The 17,393-nt window shown below is 33.9% G+C and overlaps 4 protein-coding genes and 1 non-coding gene across 7 annotated transcripts; 2 read left to right on the plus strand and 3 right to left on the minus strand.

Moving 5' to 3' along the window:
* Window positions 1–1,392: 1,392 nt before the first annotated feature.
* On the minus strand, window positions 1,393–3,434 carry LOC129235635 (transcription factor Ouib-like). Its single transcript, XM_054869581.1, has 5 exons — window positions 2,970–3,434; window positions 2,296–2,897; window positions 2,106–2,240; window positions 1,927–2,037; window positions 1,393–1,808 (listed from the first exon to the last, which is right to left on the minus strand). The coding sequence occupies exons 1-5, from the start codon at window positions 3,123–3,125 to the stop codon at window positions 1,685–1,687; spliced, it is 1,128 nt and encodes a 375-aa protein (XP_054725556.1). The 5' UTR covers window positions 3,126–3,434; the 3' UTR covers window positions 1,393–1,684.
* A 1,806-nt stretch (window positions 3,435–5,240) lies between these two features.
* Window positions 5,241–6,429, minus strand: LOC129246355 (J domain-containing protein CG6693). The gene has a single exon (XM_054885110.1). It carries the CDS (start codon window positions 6,272–6,274, stop codon window positions 5,408–5,410), a length of 867 nt encoding a protein of 288 aa, XP_054741085.1. The 5' UTR covers window positions 6,275–6,429; the 3' UTR covers window positions 5,241–5,407.
* A 1,402-nt stretch (window positions 6,430–7,831) lies between these two features.
* On the plus strand, window positions 7,832–16,653 carry LOC129246345 (uncharacterized). 3 transcript variants are annotated; one of them, XM_054885080.1, is made up of 9 exons: window positions 7,832–7,941; window positions 8,009–8,694; window positions 11,079–11,203; window positions 13,717–13,826; window positions 13,892–13,972; window positions 14,044–14,185; window positions 14,265–14,557; window positions 15,833–16,105; window positions 16,169–16,653. In XM_054885080.1, exons 3-9 carry the CDS (start codon window positions 11,083–11,085, stop codon window positions 16,373–16,375), a joined length of 1,227 nt encoding a protein of 408 aa, XP_054741055.1. In that variant the 5' UTR covers window positions 7,832–7,941; window positions 8,009–8,694; window positions 11,079–11,082; the 3' UTR covers window positions 16,376–16,653. The 3 variants fall into 3 exon arrangements, with proteins under 3 accessions (XP_054741055.1, XP_054741066.1, XP_054741075.1); XM_054885091.1 differs by having other exon boundaries at window positions 16,193–16,653; XM_054885100.1 differs by lacking the exon at window positions 11,079–11,203.
* On the minus strand, window positions 8,547–10,860 carry LOC129246337 (protein farnesyltransferase subunit beta). The gene is made up of 6 exons (XM_054885069.1): window positions 10,659–10,860; window positions 10,294–10,550; window positions 9,773–10,208; window positions 9,576–9,708; window positions 9,402–9,504; window positions 8,547–9,328 (listed from the first exon to the last, which is right to left on the minus strand). Exons 1-6 carry the CDS (start codon window positions 10,755–10,757, stop codon window positions 8,959–8,961), a joined length of 1,398 nt encoding a protein of 465 aa, XP_054741044.1. The 5' UTR covers window positions 10,758–10,860; the 3' UTR covers window positions 8,547–8,958.
* On the plus strand, window positions 14,748–14,821 carry Trnat-agu (transfer RNA threonine (anticodon AGU)). The gene has a single exon. It is a non-coding gene; the product is annotated as a tRNA-Thr (tRNA).
* Window positions 16,654–17,393: the final 740 nt, after the last annotated feature.

Consider the following 17,393-nt stretch of genomic DNA (forward strand, 5'->3'; position numbering starts at 1 on the left):
ATTATGTTAATATTAATTTTGGACGAAAATATAATAAAAACTGGAGCATTCAAGGAACTGGAAAAACATTTTTAACTTTATTTATTTTAGCATAATTTACAATATTTAGCGTAAAAAATTGAAATGGAAATCAAAGAATCAAAGTTTAATTACAAGTTTTTATCGGCTCTTTCACCTTATGGTGGTATATAGGTGACCACCACAATCAAATTTTAAAAAAGTACAGAAAAGGCTATTGTGACATCTTTAGAAAATGTTGAATGAAAAAAATCAACTAATTCAACTGTTTAAACATTTTACGAGTTCTATAAAGAAAACTTAATATGAAAAATTTCTTGCGATATAAAAAAAACATTTTTGGTATGGTGGTGCGAAGCCCACTGGAAAATGCTAGTAGGTGATAAAAATTTAGTAAGGTATAACCGCCGCCGAAGCCGAGTGGTTTGGTTGCGTGACTACCATTTGGATGTGCACAGGTTCAATACTCTGGACATAAAACTTCAAACGATAGAAAGAGTGTGTTCAAAAAGCGGTCGCCCCCGGCAGGCAAGGGCAAACCTCCGAGTGAATTTCTGCCATAAAAAAGCTCTTCATGCAAATCATTTGCCGTTCGGAGTTGGTTTAAAATTGTAGGTCCCTCTATTGGTGAAAAAACATACCATGTCACAAATAGGAGGAGGAGTTCGGTCAAACACCCAATAAAGATTGTAAACACAAATTTTTCAAGTGACACATAGAATTAATACTTTGTGTGGCCATCCCTGGTATATTTTACCATATATCCTGAAGAGCGACCTAAACCTAATTTATATTATCTACGTAGTGCTCACGTAACTTGGACTCCATGTACACTCTCAGATTATTGAGGTTAAAATTTGGACTCTGGAGAATGCGGCGTAATTATGTACGTGATACAAGAACCATTCTTTAATTATAACGGCGGAATGTTTTTGGTCGTTATCCTGCACAAGACAATAATCACCAATAATATTGCCAGATAGTTCAATCTGTTTATTATTCCTATACCTAAGGGTTTTTGGGCCCGTTTTATCCCACACCATGACGCTGTCTCCTCCGAAAATCGATTGATAGTTGGGACTTCAACGCGTATTTAGATTTTTGGCTTAGTAAACGAAGTCGGTACCACCAGGATAGTGCGTATAGATCGCAGGGAAATTCTGTATTAATAGTGTACGCGGTGACAGCCCACACATCTTCTAGCAAGGCTCTGCTCCTTTACAACAAGCGTTACCGATACAAGATTGAACGGCTCAAAATTTTCATGACCACATAATCCAGAACTTCTGGTCATCAAACTCCGCAGACCTTAATCCCCTGCATTAAGGCTGTAACTTATACCGTTATGGCCAATATAAATAAGGAGCATTTGATTCGGGCATGCAATCGTTTTCGGACCCGTATCAAGCCGGTTATTGCAGTTAATGGAAATTTTATTCAATGATTTTATAGATATATAATAAGTTAATGTCGTGTAAAAAATTCGTGAAGTTACATTACATTTTGCTCAAACTAAAAGCTAATTAGTTTTACTCTCAAGTTGTCCTCAAACACCGTACGCACCTTGTATGTATGTATGTACATTTGTTCGTAGCTGAAGTACGCAAGTAGCATTTATGTGTTATACAAATAGAAGTGACCGCTCCGCCAGCCAATAGCTTGTGATCTACTCATAAACGACCTCGTAGCCCGCAGAAATATAATGCGCCTCTTTTTGTTTATGGGTCAAAGTTTGTAAATGGGCCTTTAGCTGATGCTGAAGTGTAAATGCTTTTTGACAAACCATACAACTAAAAATATAATACATTCATTATTATACATATATATCAATTACTCAGCGAACAAACTAGCTATTGCTGATGTTATAGTAGGTAAGTATGACAAACATGCATGCGTATGCATACTTACTTGAAATCCTTTTTACCGGTGTGCAGTTTGGAGTGGTTCTTTAGTATGGCGGAGTACATGAAACTTTTGCCGCAAACGCTACAAATATATGGACGCGTGTTTGTATGCACACTATAAATATGCGAAATATTAATTATAAAACAAATTAAAACTATATTTCAATATTCAAAAGTAATCACCGTTCGTGCCGATGTTTCTCACTACGATCTATGAAGTGGCGATCACAGTACGAACACTTGTAGGGCTTCTCGCCGGTATGCCGTCGCATGTGATTCTTTAACTCACATATTTGGCGAAATGATTTGCCACAGAGCCTGAATGTTTAATTAAAAAAAAATTACTAATTCCGTTTTAGATAGGTAAACTTACTCGCACTCATGTGGCTTGACGTTGTTGTGCAGGGACATGTGGTACACAAAAGTAGCTTTCTTGTTGTAAACGTTGCCGCAAATGGAGCACATATAACATGTGGGGCTAGGTGGACGATACATACGCTTTTTTAATTTCGTTACATTTCGCTGTTTTCCAGTTTCCGAACTTTTGTCAACATTAGCTTCAGTTATTGTCGTTGGATTGTTGAGCGTTTTATTTGGCGTCTCAACATTGCTTTTATCGTCACCAAATTGTGGTTCTTCTTTGATGCAACGATCTAAATCATTTTCTGATTCTATATACACACCGTCGTCTTCTTCATCTACAAGTAAACCCAGATCATCATCGTCATCATCATCGGAACCAGATTCTATAGCATCGGCAGATTCATGTACTTTGTCACGGTGTACTTGTAATTCTTCCATCAGGTACTCTAAAAATTCTACATCATCAGTGCCTTCTGGACGTATTCGATCCTCACACAAACTCTCTAAGTAAAGCTGAGAATTCAAACACATTTGACGAAAGTTATACCACATTCTTGTCATTTCAAAACATTTCCAACATATTTTTGATGGCATATCAGATGACGGTCGAATCTGGAGAGAAGAAATTATAAACCAATGCTTCTACATATATTTCGTATTACTTATGAATTCACAAATACCTACCCGCACGCCACAGCAGTTCTCGATTTTTTTACTGAGCCTTAATTTTTGTAATGGCTCGTTAGCTTCGGTGTCATTTTCCATAAATAACTCAAACATACTTTCCTCTTCATTATCCTCCAAGCAAGTGCGGCATTTCAGTATTATCTTGTGCTCCATTTCGGGATTTTACTTAGTTTTAGTGAATAAATTTTTAATTTGTTTGCAAAACGGAAAATAAAAGGACAAGTTTTCTAAAGAAGAAGATACGACAAAAAGTAAAAACCAGCTGATTCGGCAAATCTTAGCCACACGTATACACCGTCTATAAATTATGTTAAAGACCTCTGTTAAAACAGAAATGTCTAGGGAAGACCGTGAATTTCACTGCTAAAACATATCTGTTCCACCGAATTTCTCGCCATCACCGACTCAAGAACAGCTGTAACTTCATAGATTAATAACAAAATTTATATAAATACATATAGAAGGTTGAAATGCGGGATAAAATTAAAAAAAAAATATAGAGAACAAAATAGCACCGCAACTCTGTATGCAATAATAAAATGAAAAAAGAAAATTACTTAACGTCACGACACCAGATTTTTGATATTCTTCAATGGTCAATTTCAATGAATTGCCAATCGGGACAGCAGTTTGAATGAAGTTAGCAAATCGTTTTATGAAATATTTAAAATCATAAATTGTCAACATCTATGAAACAATGAGCTGTCATTTGGTATTTATTGTGACGCTTACATTGACAGCATCCCTGAAAATTTTAAGAGCAATAGAATACAGAAAGTGGCTCCTTTCGAAAACTCCTACTTTATTGCATCTTGCGGGGTCTGAAGAATATCCAAACAAAATGAGGGGAATTTACATGCTTGTGATAGGAAAGTTAATGTATAGAGAAGTCAGAGTCTGAATTACTTGTTTGTGAACAGGAAGAATAGACGAAAACAATCATGCACAAGGAATTATACACAATTACACATACTTTCTTGCCATGGCGTCTTCCGCATAAAAACGCAAACAAACTGCATTTGGAGGCTTTGTATTAATTTGTGCTTTCACAATTTAACACACGGTACTTCGTTTTCATTAGTTTGATTAGCTTGGATCTTACAAATCACAAAAATACCAAGCCATTCACTGAATTTTCAAAAACACGTAATTTTCCCTACTTTTGTTTGTTTTGTATCGTGAACTGCGCTGACGTAAGACTCGTCAAAATTGCGAAAAATAAAGTAACTGCTTTTTAATGGCGCCACCATATATACTCAATTCGCCTTGAGAAATTATATGCACGCACATACACACTCTTTCGGCAAGGCGTCATTAACAATTTTTACAATTCGTGTTGTCACCATTTAACACGCGGCCCTACATTTTCGCAAGTTTGCTTAATTTAAATCTTCAAATTCCAATATTAACAAGCCAGTCACGGAATATTTACTAATCAGTAATTTCTCTTTCTTTTGTTTCGTATTATTATAGTGCATGATGTCAGCCGGTTGTCAAAATTGCGACAATTTAAGTACCGGTTTCGGAAGGCGCCATCTTTAGTCTTCTATATACCGTGTTACGTTTTTAGGGAATAAAAAAAATGAGGAATGTGAAAATTATCACTCCATGGCTTCTAACAGCATAGATAATTCTAACAGAGCTCAAATTTCACAAGCTTGGGATTCTAACCTCACGATAGCAGATACACCTTATCTTTTATATGTATTCTAATCATGCATGGTGTAATTTTGAGAATAGTGCCGTTAAAGGATAATATATAACTATGAATTATTTTGACCATGTTGAACCGATGCTCTATTTTGCTTAATGGTCTTCCAGCCAGAAAGAAAATACTTAGCTTAACTTGAATTGATTTGCTTTAATTAATTACTTTCCATTCGCCAGTAAAAAATATATTTGATTTCTCAATATAACGGTTAATAATTGCTTATCAATTCCACAATGCAAAAAATCTTCAGACTGTCTTTAGGTTGTCCATGGTGGTAATACATTTCTTTAGGGTTCAATATGGAGATATATAGAATATGTATACCAAGTGATTTTACATTACCTGTGCAATAGAAGATGGTAAGTAATGAGGATAGGTAATGAAATAAGCAGAAACTGAATCTTCAGTAGATATATGTACATATGGTAGAACATTAGCTCTTTCATGTGATAACACCCAACTTCTTAAGTCTAATGGGAAATTAACTTTGGTCATTGAATACCTTCTTGGAACCGTTACACATATACTATACTTGTGAATGTAAAACAACATATCAATTATAAACCTTGATTAATCCAATTTGTATTATATTTCCTCTAATACCGAAAAGTGGAAAAAATTCAAAAATTATAATTACGCTGCTTGCTTCAAATTAAATCGATGCATCTAAGCATACAAATAACCCCCACGTATAAAATAAATATATTTAAGGATAGATTTATGTTTAATTGCGCTTTTTGTTTACTCTTCCAGTTTTCACGCCATTCACTTTCGATGGAGTTCCGGTTGCTTTCTTTTTTGATGATGTGTTCTTAGAGTTGGATTTCTTTCCGCGGATTTCGAAAACCTCCGAACTATCATCATCTGCACCATACTTTTCCATTAGCCTATCCATAAGTGAATTGTAGTCCGCCTCGCGAGACTTGTTACGCTCCATAATTTGCCTTTCCAGATTATTTTCACTCCGCATTTTTTGTTTTATCTCATCTGCTTCTTTCAATTCGCGCGCCATCTTTTTGTGCCGACGCTGTCGTTTCTGAGCTGGCTCATTGGTAAATATTTTATATTCTGGCACCTCACCGGCATCAATCATTTCTCGTATGATCTTCTGCAAACGCGGTTCATCTTCCACATTTAGGAATGGCACCTCATTCATCATATGATTGATACAGCCCTTACTCGATAAATACGCCTTCTTCATATCATTTCGCTCTAATTCGGAACCTACATAGGACTTTTGATAATTAGAAATATCTTCCTCGGTGATTCGCTTGAACATCTGCCTCCATAGATCCAACCATGACTTGAGTTTTCCATCTAACATATCGTCTTCATCGTCAACAACACCTTGTTCATCATATAAAGCACGCTTGTCTTTGTCAGAAAGAACTTGGTAGATTTTCGATAATACCTTGAATTTTTCTGTGGCATTGGCTTTCTCGTCATCCTTAACACGGTCTGGATGAACTTGTAGAGACAACTTGTAATATGCCTTTTTTATATCCTTTGGTAATGCCGACTTTTCCAACTCCAGCAGCTTGTAGATATCTCGCTCGTCAAAATATTCCTCGCACAAATCTAATAGGCCCATTATAATAGATTTATATCAGCGTCCTACGTTTTGAAAGCGTTAAAAGGTTCTCTATGGTTGCAAGTTAAACACAACTTAAATTTGCGGAATAAATGGCAGATTTTGACTACAAAAGATATGTTGAAATAAATTCGGTAGAGGCGCGCGAACCGCAATGCTATGAACAAGGCGAAATCATAAGGGGGTGACTTCGGTAGGGCGACGACATTATATACATGTATTTTGTTTTTGCAATTCAGCGATTTGAATGTAAAAAATTTTAATGAGTTTGTTAATGAACAAATAAGGCAACTGAAATAATATTTAAATCATTAAATTGCAAGGAAAAAGAAAATCTACTGCTAAACCAAAGTCACCTTGTGTTGATTCGCCTAGCCTGTATTTTTATTGTGACCATTGAACATTGTCAAATGCTGAAGCAGGGCTGCCAACATTCCAAGACAGTAGGGCAAAGCACAGAAAGTAGTGCGTTTCGAAAATCGGTACTTTATTTTCGTGATTTTGACAACAGTAACGTCAGTAATGCGAATAAACAAATAAAAAGAAGAGAGGACACTTATTTGTAAATTTTCAGGGAATGGCTTGGTGAATATTATGATTTAAGATTTGTGTCTTATGAATTTAACAATATGATTAAAATGAAATCCCGCGTCTTAAATAATAAAAGCATTAATAATAACAATACTTCCAAATAAATCTTTTACTTTTCGTACCGATGCTGCCGTGGCAAGCAAATGTGTGTGTGTATGATATATAATTTCTGGTGTTCGTCAGTTTCCATTGCTTTCACTTACGGTGCTAGGATACATCAAGAATGATAAAATAAGAGATGACGCCTGTTTTGTATTATTAAGGTGCCTGACGTTAGACTTGTAAAAATCGCGAAAAATGAAGTAACTGTTTTTGGAAGACTCCACCGTCAGTATTCAATTCGCCTTGGTTGTACAAAGCGAATAGAGTATTTACGGTGACGCCATTAAAACACAATTACTTTATTTTTCGCGATTTGACGAGTCTACGCCAGCTAAGTTCGCAATACAAAACAAACATAAGTAGGAAAAATTAGATGTTTGTGAAAATTGAAAAAAATGAAATGAATGGCTTGGTAATATTGTTATTTGTGATATTTAAACTAATCAAACTAATGGAAACGAAGTGCCGTGCACTAAACTGTGAAAGCACAAATTTATATAAAGCCTCCAAATGCAGTTTTTTGCGTTTTTATGCGGAAGATCCGTGGTTAGAAAGTATGTGTGTGCGCGTATAATTTCTTATGTTTGGTTGCTTCCATTGCTTTCGCCTACTCTCTTCTTCACAAACAAGTAATTCCCCTTCCTTTTGTTTGTTTATTCATGGGCTCTAACGCCTTGGTATCCAAGGTGGATTTACTTATATGTGAATGCCATCACCTGTAATAAATTCGCCTTGGTGGTATCATTTGAGCTTATTAGTTCGCCTTAGGCGAATTGGCACCTCTGTCAAAAATTTGTGCCAAGGCAAATTCGCTTTGTTTACATATTTCTTTATTTCTATATTGTTATTCAAAATATTTGTAACAGTTATATTGAAACGCAAAAAAATAAGATTATCAGTGTATAACGTCGTATTATTGCATTGTTATTTTGAATGGAAACATGGTGAACTGTGTATTGTGCGCAAAGACGATGGTAAGCAAAATGGGTTCTTTTTTCCTTTCCTTTCTTTTTGTCTTATGTGTTTCAATTTATGTTTCAGATCTTGGTATGGTAGGTGCATATGATGCGGAAGGCTATGTGCTTGTTTTCTTATACTGAAATATTGAAGTCAACCCAAACAAGAAAGTCACTGAAACAAGAAAACTCCACTATACCAGTACCGGTTATGGATTTCATTAGTCCCGAAATGTTTGAATAGAACGCAAGTCGTTTGGTGTGTGGTGGCTTCAATTGGTGGTTACTTTACAAATGGATCAATTTGCGAAGAGGCACTTTGAAGGCAGATGAACATTTTAAATGTCAATTTAAAACACCAACAATGGCTCTTTGACTAGTATATGTACATATGCAAGTCTATATTTAAAAGTCTTAAATTGCAGAAACCAACGCACATTAGACAGATGGCAGCAGTAGAACAAAAACAAGAGCAATGTATTTTGTTTTTGCCTGCAGTCGATAGAATGACAAAATCTATAAACAAAAATTGACAATTTATAGGCCAAATAAATAGAAAAAAATTAAAAAGGCAACGTTGCTGCTACTTGTCTATGAACCTTGACATAATCGTAAATGCTCAATTAAGAATTTTTTTTAAGACACTTGACATTTATTTTAGAAATATTTCACAATAGAAAAGAGTAACATAACAAACGTTTAAAAACTGCATTAGAGAATACATATACAAGTCATTAGTAAGAGGACGCTTTTCGAGTGCTCAGTTAGCGAGTGAGTAGATCATGGCATTGCTTCCATTAAGCGATCGGGAGGCATTCTATTGTACTTTTATAATTTACACTTATTAAATTTATACGAATCAATTTTTTTATTTACGAATTTACATCATTTTGAATTGCAATAATATTTTTAAAGTCATCGATCGAGCAGCGAAAAATTGCACATTGCCTGTTTTTCACTAAGATTTCATTACAATAGATGCTTAAGTATGACTCTCGGATATATGTAATGTGGCGAATGCTTGCTAATTTTTAATCAATTTGATATTGATGAGCTGACAGATGAAATTGGCGCTTCCTCTTCCTCAGTACCATTTATGCCTTCCTCCGTTTCCATAGGACTTTCACTCGATGCTGTCTCGCGGTCAATGCTATCTTCATCGCCGCTAGGCGTCGAATCATGTTGAGAGCTGGACGCCCTTGTATTTTCATTGAATTTCTGATTTAGGTGCTCAAAGTGAGCTAATGAGCAGGCAACAGCACGTGGTGGTACATTAAAGAGTGGGTGTGTTGGTGAGAGCTCATTTACAGGATCTCCTAGCACTTGAGGATTGAGTGAAGACTCTGAGTGCTGGGCAATCGAGACGCCGCTTAGTGTATAGCAGGTATGGTAAAGATCTTGTGGTCTAATTCGTTAAAAACATAAAAAAATGTACAATTTTTCCCCATGTTGCACATTCAAAAACCGCAAAAACTTACTTGCCGGGCTTATCAATCAATCCGCCATTCGCCTTTTGACAGCAAAGCAAAATATATTCCTGTAACGCACTGCTATCGAAAAGAGAGTGCTTCACTGGCTCAGCTGAAAAAAAAAAACATACAAAACATGCCTTCATTACATACTTTCTTATGTATAATTTACATGATCTATACCTTCTGTGGATATTATGGCTTGTGTTATGGGTATTGTTGCGCCAACCCAAAAGGAATAACAGCCATCAACCAATTTATTAGTACGCCCCTGAAAACCACCTTCGTATGGCATTTGACGTTGCAAATTCCATTTCTCCAGTAAAACCATTTATTTATTATCAAAACATTCATCTGACACATTTTCTATTAACACTTACCAGCAATTGTTGCGTATCACATTTGTGCCCTTCGTTTAACATTGCCAAGGCCGCAATACCGCAAAACGTGTAACCGCCATGTGCTTCCAGATCCGGTGCTCCTCCAAAGCCACCCTCATATGTTTGACAACTAGCGATCCAATCACCCGTCTTGTCGAATAATTTCGCCAACATTTTTGCAGGCATATTGGTCAATTTGGCACAAGAGATAGCGCAATATGCACCTCGAACGTCCGTCTCACCATCCACATGTAATCGAAATGAACCATCTGGCTCTCGCACAGAAAGCAAAAACTGCATCAAAGAGTCGCGGTCGATGGCACGATACGCACTCGGTGTGCCGATAATGCATAGACTGTTCACAGCGGCATAAGTTGGCGCTAAATGGGGATACTGGCCGGGACCGCCTGCAAAACCGCCATTCGGATGCCGACATCTGCAAAAAGACAAATTGCACTAGCATAAACTTATATAAAATTGTTATAGTAAGCTTAAAAAAGCTAGGTTTTTCAACTATGTACTTTGTTAGGAACTGCACTACATGCTCCAGGGTATCTTCGTCAAAAGTAAAATTTAGTAAGTGCGCTGCTTGTAATATCCAATACACATTCCATGGCCGACTACTGTCCAAGCACTCATAATTTGCGGGTAACCGGCGTAGCATTGATTCCAAATAACGTTGATGTTCTTCTCGATGAATTTTCGCTACCTTTGCGTCCAGGTACTGCATTTGTTGAAAGCGATTGAAACATTTTTCAATGGAATTCTCGGTCTTTTGCTGTTATGTGCCAATAACGTGCAATCAAAGTAAAATATATTCATGATTAAGATTTGTTTGATTCATAGCTTCTCGGCGCATACGCGATGACAACTAATTGGAGCTCACCTGTTCGCGAGATGTGATTGTTGACATTCGCTCATCGTTGAATTTGTAACGCTTAAGTAAAGCGTAATCCCGAAATGTGAGCTCCTCATCCATGTCCATGCCACCTTAATTAATTGTTATTTGCAGTTTTACGGAGATAAACTAAAAAATAACTATTTGCAACAAATGAGTAACAACAACAAAACGGACGACAAAAGGCGAATTCGATTGGAATGACATTAGGCGTGCTAGGGTTGCTGTAGGGCGTAATTTAGGCATGCACAAATAGTAAAAATAGTAGTACAACAACAACAGCCACAAGTAGTAGTTATTATCAAAACTGCATAGGTAGTAAGTAGTAAAATACCAGTTCATATTCATAAAATCTTTTAATAATGCAAGAAGGCTAGCAGCATATTTGCTTAATTTTTTATATTTCAGGAATATGCGCATCTTAAATATATGGGTTTTGGTATATTTTACTACTAATAGCGTGGCTGCTAAGATTACTGTTAACAAAGTTATTGTACGCATACCTAAGCCGATGGATATTGGCCTTATATTTGGTAAGTTTTAATTTATTTAAGGCCTACACCATTCAAAATGGCATCCAACTGGTTGAACTAATTGCTAAAAATTTGTAGAGATAGCAACATCTGCGACCAAGTTGTTGAAAAAATGAACGTTTCCACGACAGTCGGTTCTACGTTACCGAAACGACCCGGATTTATATCCGGCCAAGGACTGTCACTCCAGCAGCATTCACCGTATGTAAGTATGGGGAATGTTTATGCTGCTACAACAACAACCAAGTTGTTGAATGTTTATGCTGCTACAACTACAACAACAACCAAGTTGGTTGACGCTGTTCAATTGGTTAGAGGAAGATACAAATACTTTTTTATTAACCTATTATTGTATGAAAGCAAGTCGAATCAACTTTGTAAATTTTCCGTTTTGATTCTATTTCAACCGTGAGAGAGAGTGCAAGTGTAGTAGATTTAAAAAAGGCTATACGTTTAGATAATGAAATTCGGCAAAATTTGATTAGACGAGCATAGAAATGTACGAGTACCAGCCCATTGAAACAATAAAATTGACACTTATAACAATAAAAAAGTTCGCCACAGAGTTTATACATTTTTTTTTAAAGAAATTGAAATAAACGGTAGACATATTAAAAAAAAATGTTTAAAGTAGTTCAAAAAGATTATCATCCATCCGAAAGGATCGAAAATATAATAATATTAAAGTACTAATTTCGGAATTTCCAGCAAAAAGTCTGTCGGATAGAATTTGTCTATTTGACAGTTGAATGTAGCAATGGGATGCTTATTAGCTAAAAAACATTATTCATACATGATTACATATATTTGACTTAAAAAAAGTCAGCATTCGCCTTATTTTTTGACCGAGCCTTTTTACTCAAATATAACAGTTAAATTTTAGCTTCTATATTCCACTGAAGATATGAAACTCAGATTTTAACTTATATGTATATTTGATCTCAAAAATAAATGTGAAATTTTTGACCAAAAAAAAAATATTATCTATATTATTTTATTAATAATAAGTATCGCAATTACATTAATATACATTTTTTTCGCTGCGATTTTTATTCCTTCTCTAGTACAAAAACAATGAGCGAAAAAACGTTTCCAAAAAAAGAGGTTGTCTGTAAAGTCGGTTTACTGACGATAGTTTAACGTGATAACGTCATAAGAAAATACTGATTGAATGGTTGCATTTTTCAAAAGAAAATTTTAATTTTATTTGTTTGATAGATATTTTGTATAAATATAGAGAATGAGGTAACATTAACATAACATAATATACTTTTACATAACATAGCATAACATAACATAACATAACATAACATAACATAACATAACATAACATAACATAACATAACATAACATAACATAACATAACATAACATAACATAACATAACATAACATAACATAACATAACATAACATAACATAACATAACATAACATAACATAACATAACATAACATAACATAACATAACATAACATAACATAACATAACATAACATAACATAACATAACATAACATAACATAACATAACATAACATAACATAACATAACATAACATAACATAACATAACATAACATAACATAACATAACATAACATAACATAACATAACATAACATAACATAACATAACATAACATAACATAACATAACATAACATAACATAACATAACATAACATAACATAACATAACATAACATAACATAACATAACATAACATAACATAACATAACATAACATAACATAACATAACATAACATAACATAACATAACATAACATAACATAACATAACATAACATAACATAACATAACATAACATAACATAACATAACATAACATAACATAACATAACATAACATAACATAACATAACATAACATAACATAACATAACATAACATAACATAACATAACATAACATAACATAACATAACATAACATAACATAACATAACATAACATAACATAACATAACATAACATAACATAACATAACATAACATAACATAACATAACATAACATAACATAACATAACATAACATAACATAACATAACATAACATAACATAACATAACATAACATAACATAACATAACATAACATAACATAACATAACATAACATAACATAACATAACATAACATAACATAACATAACATAACTTAACATAACATGCTGTTCGAGCAAGGTAACGACGCATTTTTTGGTGCGTGCAGCCGGCTACATAGAATTATAAGACGTTATCACGTCAAAAATGTAAATCACACTTATTGTTTGTGAATCGAACAATAAGTGTAAATGTTTAAGCAACAAAATTGTTTACGCTTTTAACAATTTGATATCCGGTGAAATCAGTTTTCTAGGGTATTATAACTCTGCGCGTAGCAGCCTAATATAAAAATGATTATTAGAATTGCAAGTTTTTTTTTCTACTTAAGCATTTAAGAATGCTTAAACTGAAACAAAATTTATTTAATTTTTAATTTTAAGAATTTGAAATAATGTTTTTTTTTTTTTTGCACAGATTTAACAGTTAAAAATGTCCGGTGCAAAGAAGCAGAGCCATTAGAATTTCGCATACATTCAAATGGCTCTTGTTGTGTAAATTTAACGGAAAATACAATTATGAAAAATGTAAATATATATACTCGAAGTTTTTTTGTTTTAAAAATACAATATATAATGTGCATAACTTTCAGGCTGGCCGCGTGGTGGGCGGAAGTTTCGGAGTCCTTCAACCGGGGGCCACAGAATTAATATCTTTGATTTGGCCAACAGTTGTAAGAAAATATTAATAAAAATTGACTTCATTTTTTGTAACTATCATATTTGTTTTTAAAAAAACCCAAAGTCTCTGTATAATCGTGTGGGATCATGCCCGATCGTTTTAACATCAAAAAATGCTCGAAACATCGAAGAACATCAGAAACACAGCATTAAATTTGATACACGTTTTACAACGTTAGATCCCGAAGGACGCACATTAAGGAAATGTTAGTTAAAAACTAAATTATATGAAAAACTGTATTCGAATATAAAATAACTATTCTTTACTTTTACTTAAATGATAAGGGCCAAACTATAAAGATTGCAAAAACTGGGATAAAGAATATCTGCAGAATTGCACACCCGTCAACTGTGAAGAACGTTACTTTGGGCAGCGCAGTTTTTATAATAAAACCACACAACATTGTGATGAGGTGCCACGCTGTGATAAGCCAAATATGATCTATGATTTGTATAACAATGACTGTCTAATTCCGGAAAACTTTTTTACTGCCGAAGATATGAAACGAATACAAAATGGTGATTACGTAGACGAAGCTGAACATGACGAAACAGGACATGAAGAAGCGCCAGAAATGGTAGGTGTTGAGAAGAAATGAATTTCATAAAGTCACTTAAGAAACTATTTATGGTTGTACTAAAAAAAATAGGAAAGTACTATTAGAGTTCCAAAAAGTGCATTGGCCACCCTGTTGTTAAGTGAAATGAATTTATTGTTAGGTGGTAGACTTGGGTATTTAATATGCTTTTAGAGAGATGGGTGATAAGGGCGCCGTGGCTTAGTTGGTTAAAGCGCCTGTCTAGTAAACAGGAGATCGTGAGTTCGAATCTCGCCGGGGCCTTAAATCTAGTTGACGCAATTTTTTTTTCATTTTAATCTTTCCAGAACAACATGAAGTATGCGGATTTTTTTTTCTATTTTTCTACATTTTTTGTTGTAAATTTCATTTGTTTACATATTCCCTAAATTTCTTATACATTTTACGCTTTTCAGCACCGCATTAGGTAAAATGCAAACTATTTTTTTAATTTTTTTATACATTTTTTGTTGTAAATTTCATAACTTTACATATTCTCTAAATTTTTTATATATAATTTACCCTTTCCAGCACCGCATGAAGTATAATGTAAACTTTTTTTTAAATTTTTTTTTATAATTTTTCTAAATTTTTTGTTGGAAGTTTCATAACTTTACATATTCCCTAAATTTTGTATATATTTTACCCTTTCCAGCACAACATGAAGTATAATGCAGACTTTTTTTTATATTTTTTTCCAAATTGTTTATACATTTTTTGTTGTAAATTTCATAACTTTACATATTCCCTAAATTTTTTATATATAATTTACCCTTTCCAGTACCGCATGAAGTATAATGTAAACTTTTTTTTAAATTTTTTTTTACCTTTTTTCTAAATGTTTTATTGTAAATTTCATAACTTTACATATTCCCTAAATTTTGTATATATTTTACCCTCTCCAGCACAACATGAAGTATAATGCAGACTTTTTTTATATTTTTTTCCAAATTGTTTATAAATTTTTTGTTGTAAATTTCATAACTTTACATATTCCCTAAATTTTTTATATATAATTTACCCTTTCCAGCACCGCATGAAGTTTAATGTAAACTTTTTATTAAATTTTTTTTTACCTTTTTTCTAAATTTTTTGTTGTAAATTTCATAACTTTACATATTCCCTAAATTTTGTATATATTCTACCCTTTCCAGCACAACATGAAGTATAATGTAGACTTTTTTTTATATTTTTTTCCAAATTGTTTATAAATTTTTTGTTGTAAATTTCACTTGTTTACATATTCTCTAGATTTCATAGTTCACGCCTTTCTAGAAAAACAATGGCGAAAATGTTGGCGACTTACCGTTCAGCAAAATGAAGGAAATATGCGACAACAAAAATAAACCACATCCTCAGCAACAACAGCAACATTTTGGCGCGAAACGGGCTGTCGATGCTTTTGATGAAGAGTTCAATAATTTAATGCAATCTCAATTCGTTGATCCAGTTGGTGGTGATGGTCCAAAGCCTACAGTGGCGCCCATAGCAGCAGAAAACGGTTATATACCATATTGGTTGAAGGGCATATTGGAAGGTCTAGTGGTAGTAAGTTCTCTTGGCGCAAAACGCTCTCTTCGCTAGAATAATGCGAAATTTTTTATGAAAAAGGTTGGTGCTATAATATTTTTGCAGGTTCTGGCCACACTTACTATTTACGTGCTCATTTGTTTTGTGATCTTTCTGATTGTCACATGGATATCACGTCGTCAATTTAAGAGCAATGCGAAAGCCACTTGTGTATTGCGTTCGCCGGCACCATCGGATGTTGGAGAGGAGCCACTGATAACACCATCCAGTTTGCTATCTCAGCGTTGATTGAATCAGGAAGAACGGATGGGCCAACCTTTGTGCGTCGAAGTGTATGAAGGTTTCAACCAATTTTGCTTGCGTTTATTGCTTCTGTTTTCTGTAGATAAAAAACTTTTAAACGAAATTCGGCCGCATCAAAACAAGTGAAAGAGTCACTTAAAAAATTTCCGGTCACCTTTTTATTTTGGAGCCAAAATTAATACTTGTTTGTATGAATGTATGTATGTATGTATATTATTGTCTCTGAATCTTTTTTATGAGAATTCAGCTGTGATTATTGGAGAGTGGCGTCAGAAAAATAAACTTACTTTGAAAATATCCATTTTTTGTTATATTATATCTTAATTTTCAAGTTAATTTGAGAACTCAACAAGAACAAATTGAATAAAAAAATCTTATTATTCTTATATATTTATTAAATTATTGTATAAAAATCTAAGAATTAAAGAAAAATTAAAATATGAGTAAAGGTGTAATATATTAACCTCTCGAGAAGAATTAAAGAAAAAGAAAAATTTGGACACGAAAATATATAGTATGTATATATTTGAAGGGTTATATACAGTTAGAAGGCCGAAAAAAGCGAAATTTCCAGAATTTTTGAGAAAACTTTTAAATTTATTGACCTAAAAATTTGTACACATAAAGGGTTTTCCAATAACAGGTGTTACAGGTGAATGGATTGCACTATCGAGAGATGATTAACAATTTTTTATGGCTGGCATTGGATGGTATTGATCTGGACAACGTTTATTTTCAACAAGACGGCGCTACGTGCCACACAAGCAACGAAACCATTGGTATTTTACGGGAAAGGTTTCCGACCCGAGGAGGTGATCACAATTGGCCACCGAGATCTTGTTATTTAACACCTTGTGACTTTTTTCTTTGGGTCCACGTGAAAGAGAAGATCTACGCCAACATCCCAGAGTCGATTCAAGACCTCAAAGATGGAATACGTGAGGCTATCGAGGGCATAGGGCAGCCACTTTGCAATTCAGTTATGGAAAATTTCACGAAAAGG

The sequence above is a fragment of the Anastrepha obliqua genome, chromosome 1, assembly GCF_027943255.1.
Source record: "Anastrepha obliqua isolate idAnaObli1 chromosome 1, idAnaObli1_1.0, whole genome shotgun sequence".
NCBI lineage: Eukaryota > Metazoa > Arthropoda > Insecta > Diptera > Tephritidae > Anastrepha > Anastrepha obliqua.

What these genes read in the sequence shown, in the direction of transcription:
- LOC129235635 (XM_054869581.1), bottom strand. Translation starts at nt 3,125, where the DNA reads ATGGAGCACAAGATAATACTGAAATGCCGCACTTGCTTGGAGGATAAT. An exon ending in GAGAAACATCGGCACGAACG is followed by an intron (nt 2,038 to 2,105) that starts GTGATTACTTTT and finishes GCATATTTATAG; the next exon opens with TGTGCATACAAACACGCGTC. An exon ending in ACCGGTAAAAAGGATTTCAA is followed by an intron (nt 1,809 to 1,926) that starts GTAAGTATGCAT and finishes TTATATTTTTAG; the next exon opens with TTGTATGGTTTGTCAAAAAG.
- LOC129246355 (XM_054885110.1), bottom strand. Translation starts at nt 6,274, where the DNA reads ATGGGCCTATTAGATTTGTGCGAGGAATATTTTGACGAGCGAGATATC.
- LOC129246337 (XM_054885069.1), bottom strand. Translation starts at nt 10,757, where the DNA reads ATGGACATGGATGAGGAGCTCACATTTCGGGATTACGCTTTACTTAAG. An exon ending in GTAGTGCAGTTCCTAACAAA is followed by an intron (nt 10,209 to 10,293) that starts GTACATAGTTGA and finishes GTCTTTTTGCAG; the next exon opens with ATGTCGGCATCCGAATGGCG. An exon ending in AGCCATAATATCCACAGAAG is followed by an intron (nt 9,505 to 9,575) that starts GTATAGATCATG and finishes TTTTTTTTTCAG; the next exon opens with CTGAGCCAGTGAAGCACTCT.
- LOC129246345 (XM_054885080.1), top strand. Translation starts at nt 11,083, where the DNA reads ATGCGCATCTTAAATATATGGGTTTTGGTATATTTTACTACTAATAGC. An exon ending in GGATATTGGCCTTATATTTG is followed by an intron (nt 11,204 to 13,716) that starts GTAAGTTTTAAT and finishes TTTTTTGCACAG; the next exon opens with ATTTAACAGTTAAAAATGTC. An exon ending in AGGACGCACATTAAGGAAAT is followed by an intron (nt 14,186 to 14,264) that starts GTTAGTTAAAAA and finishes TTAAATGATAAG; the next exon opens with GGCCAAACTATAAAGATTGC.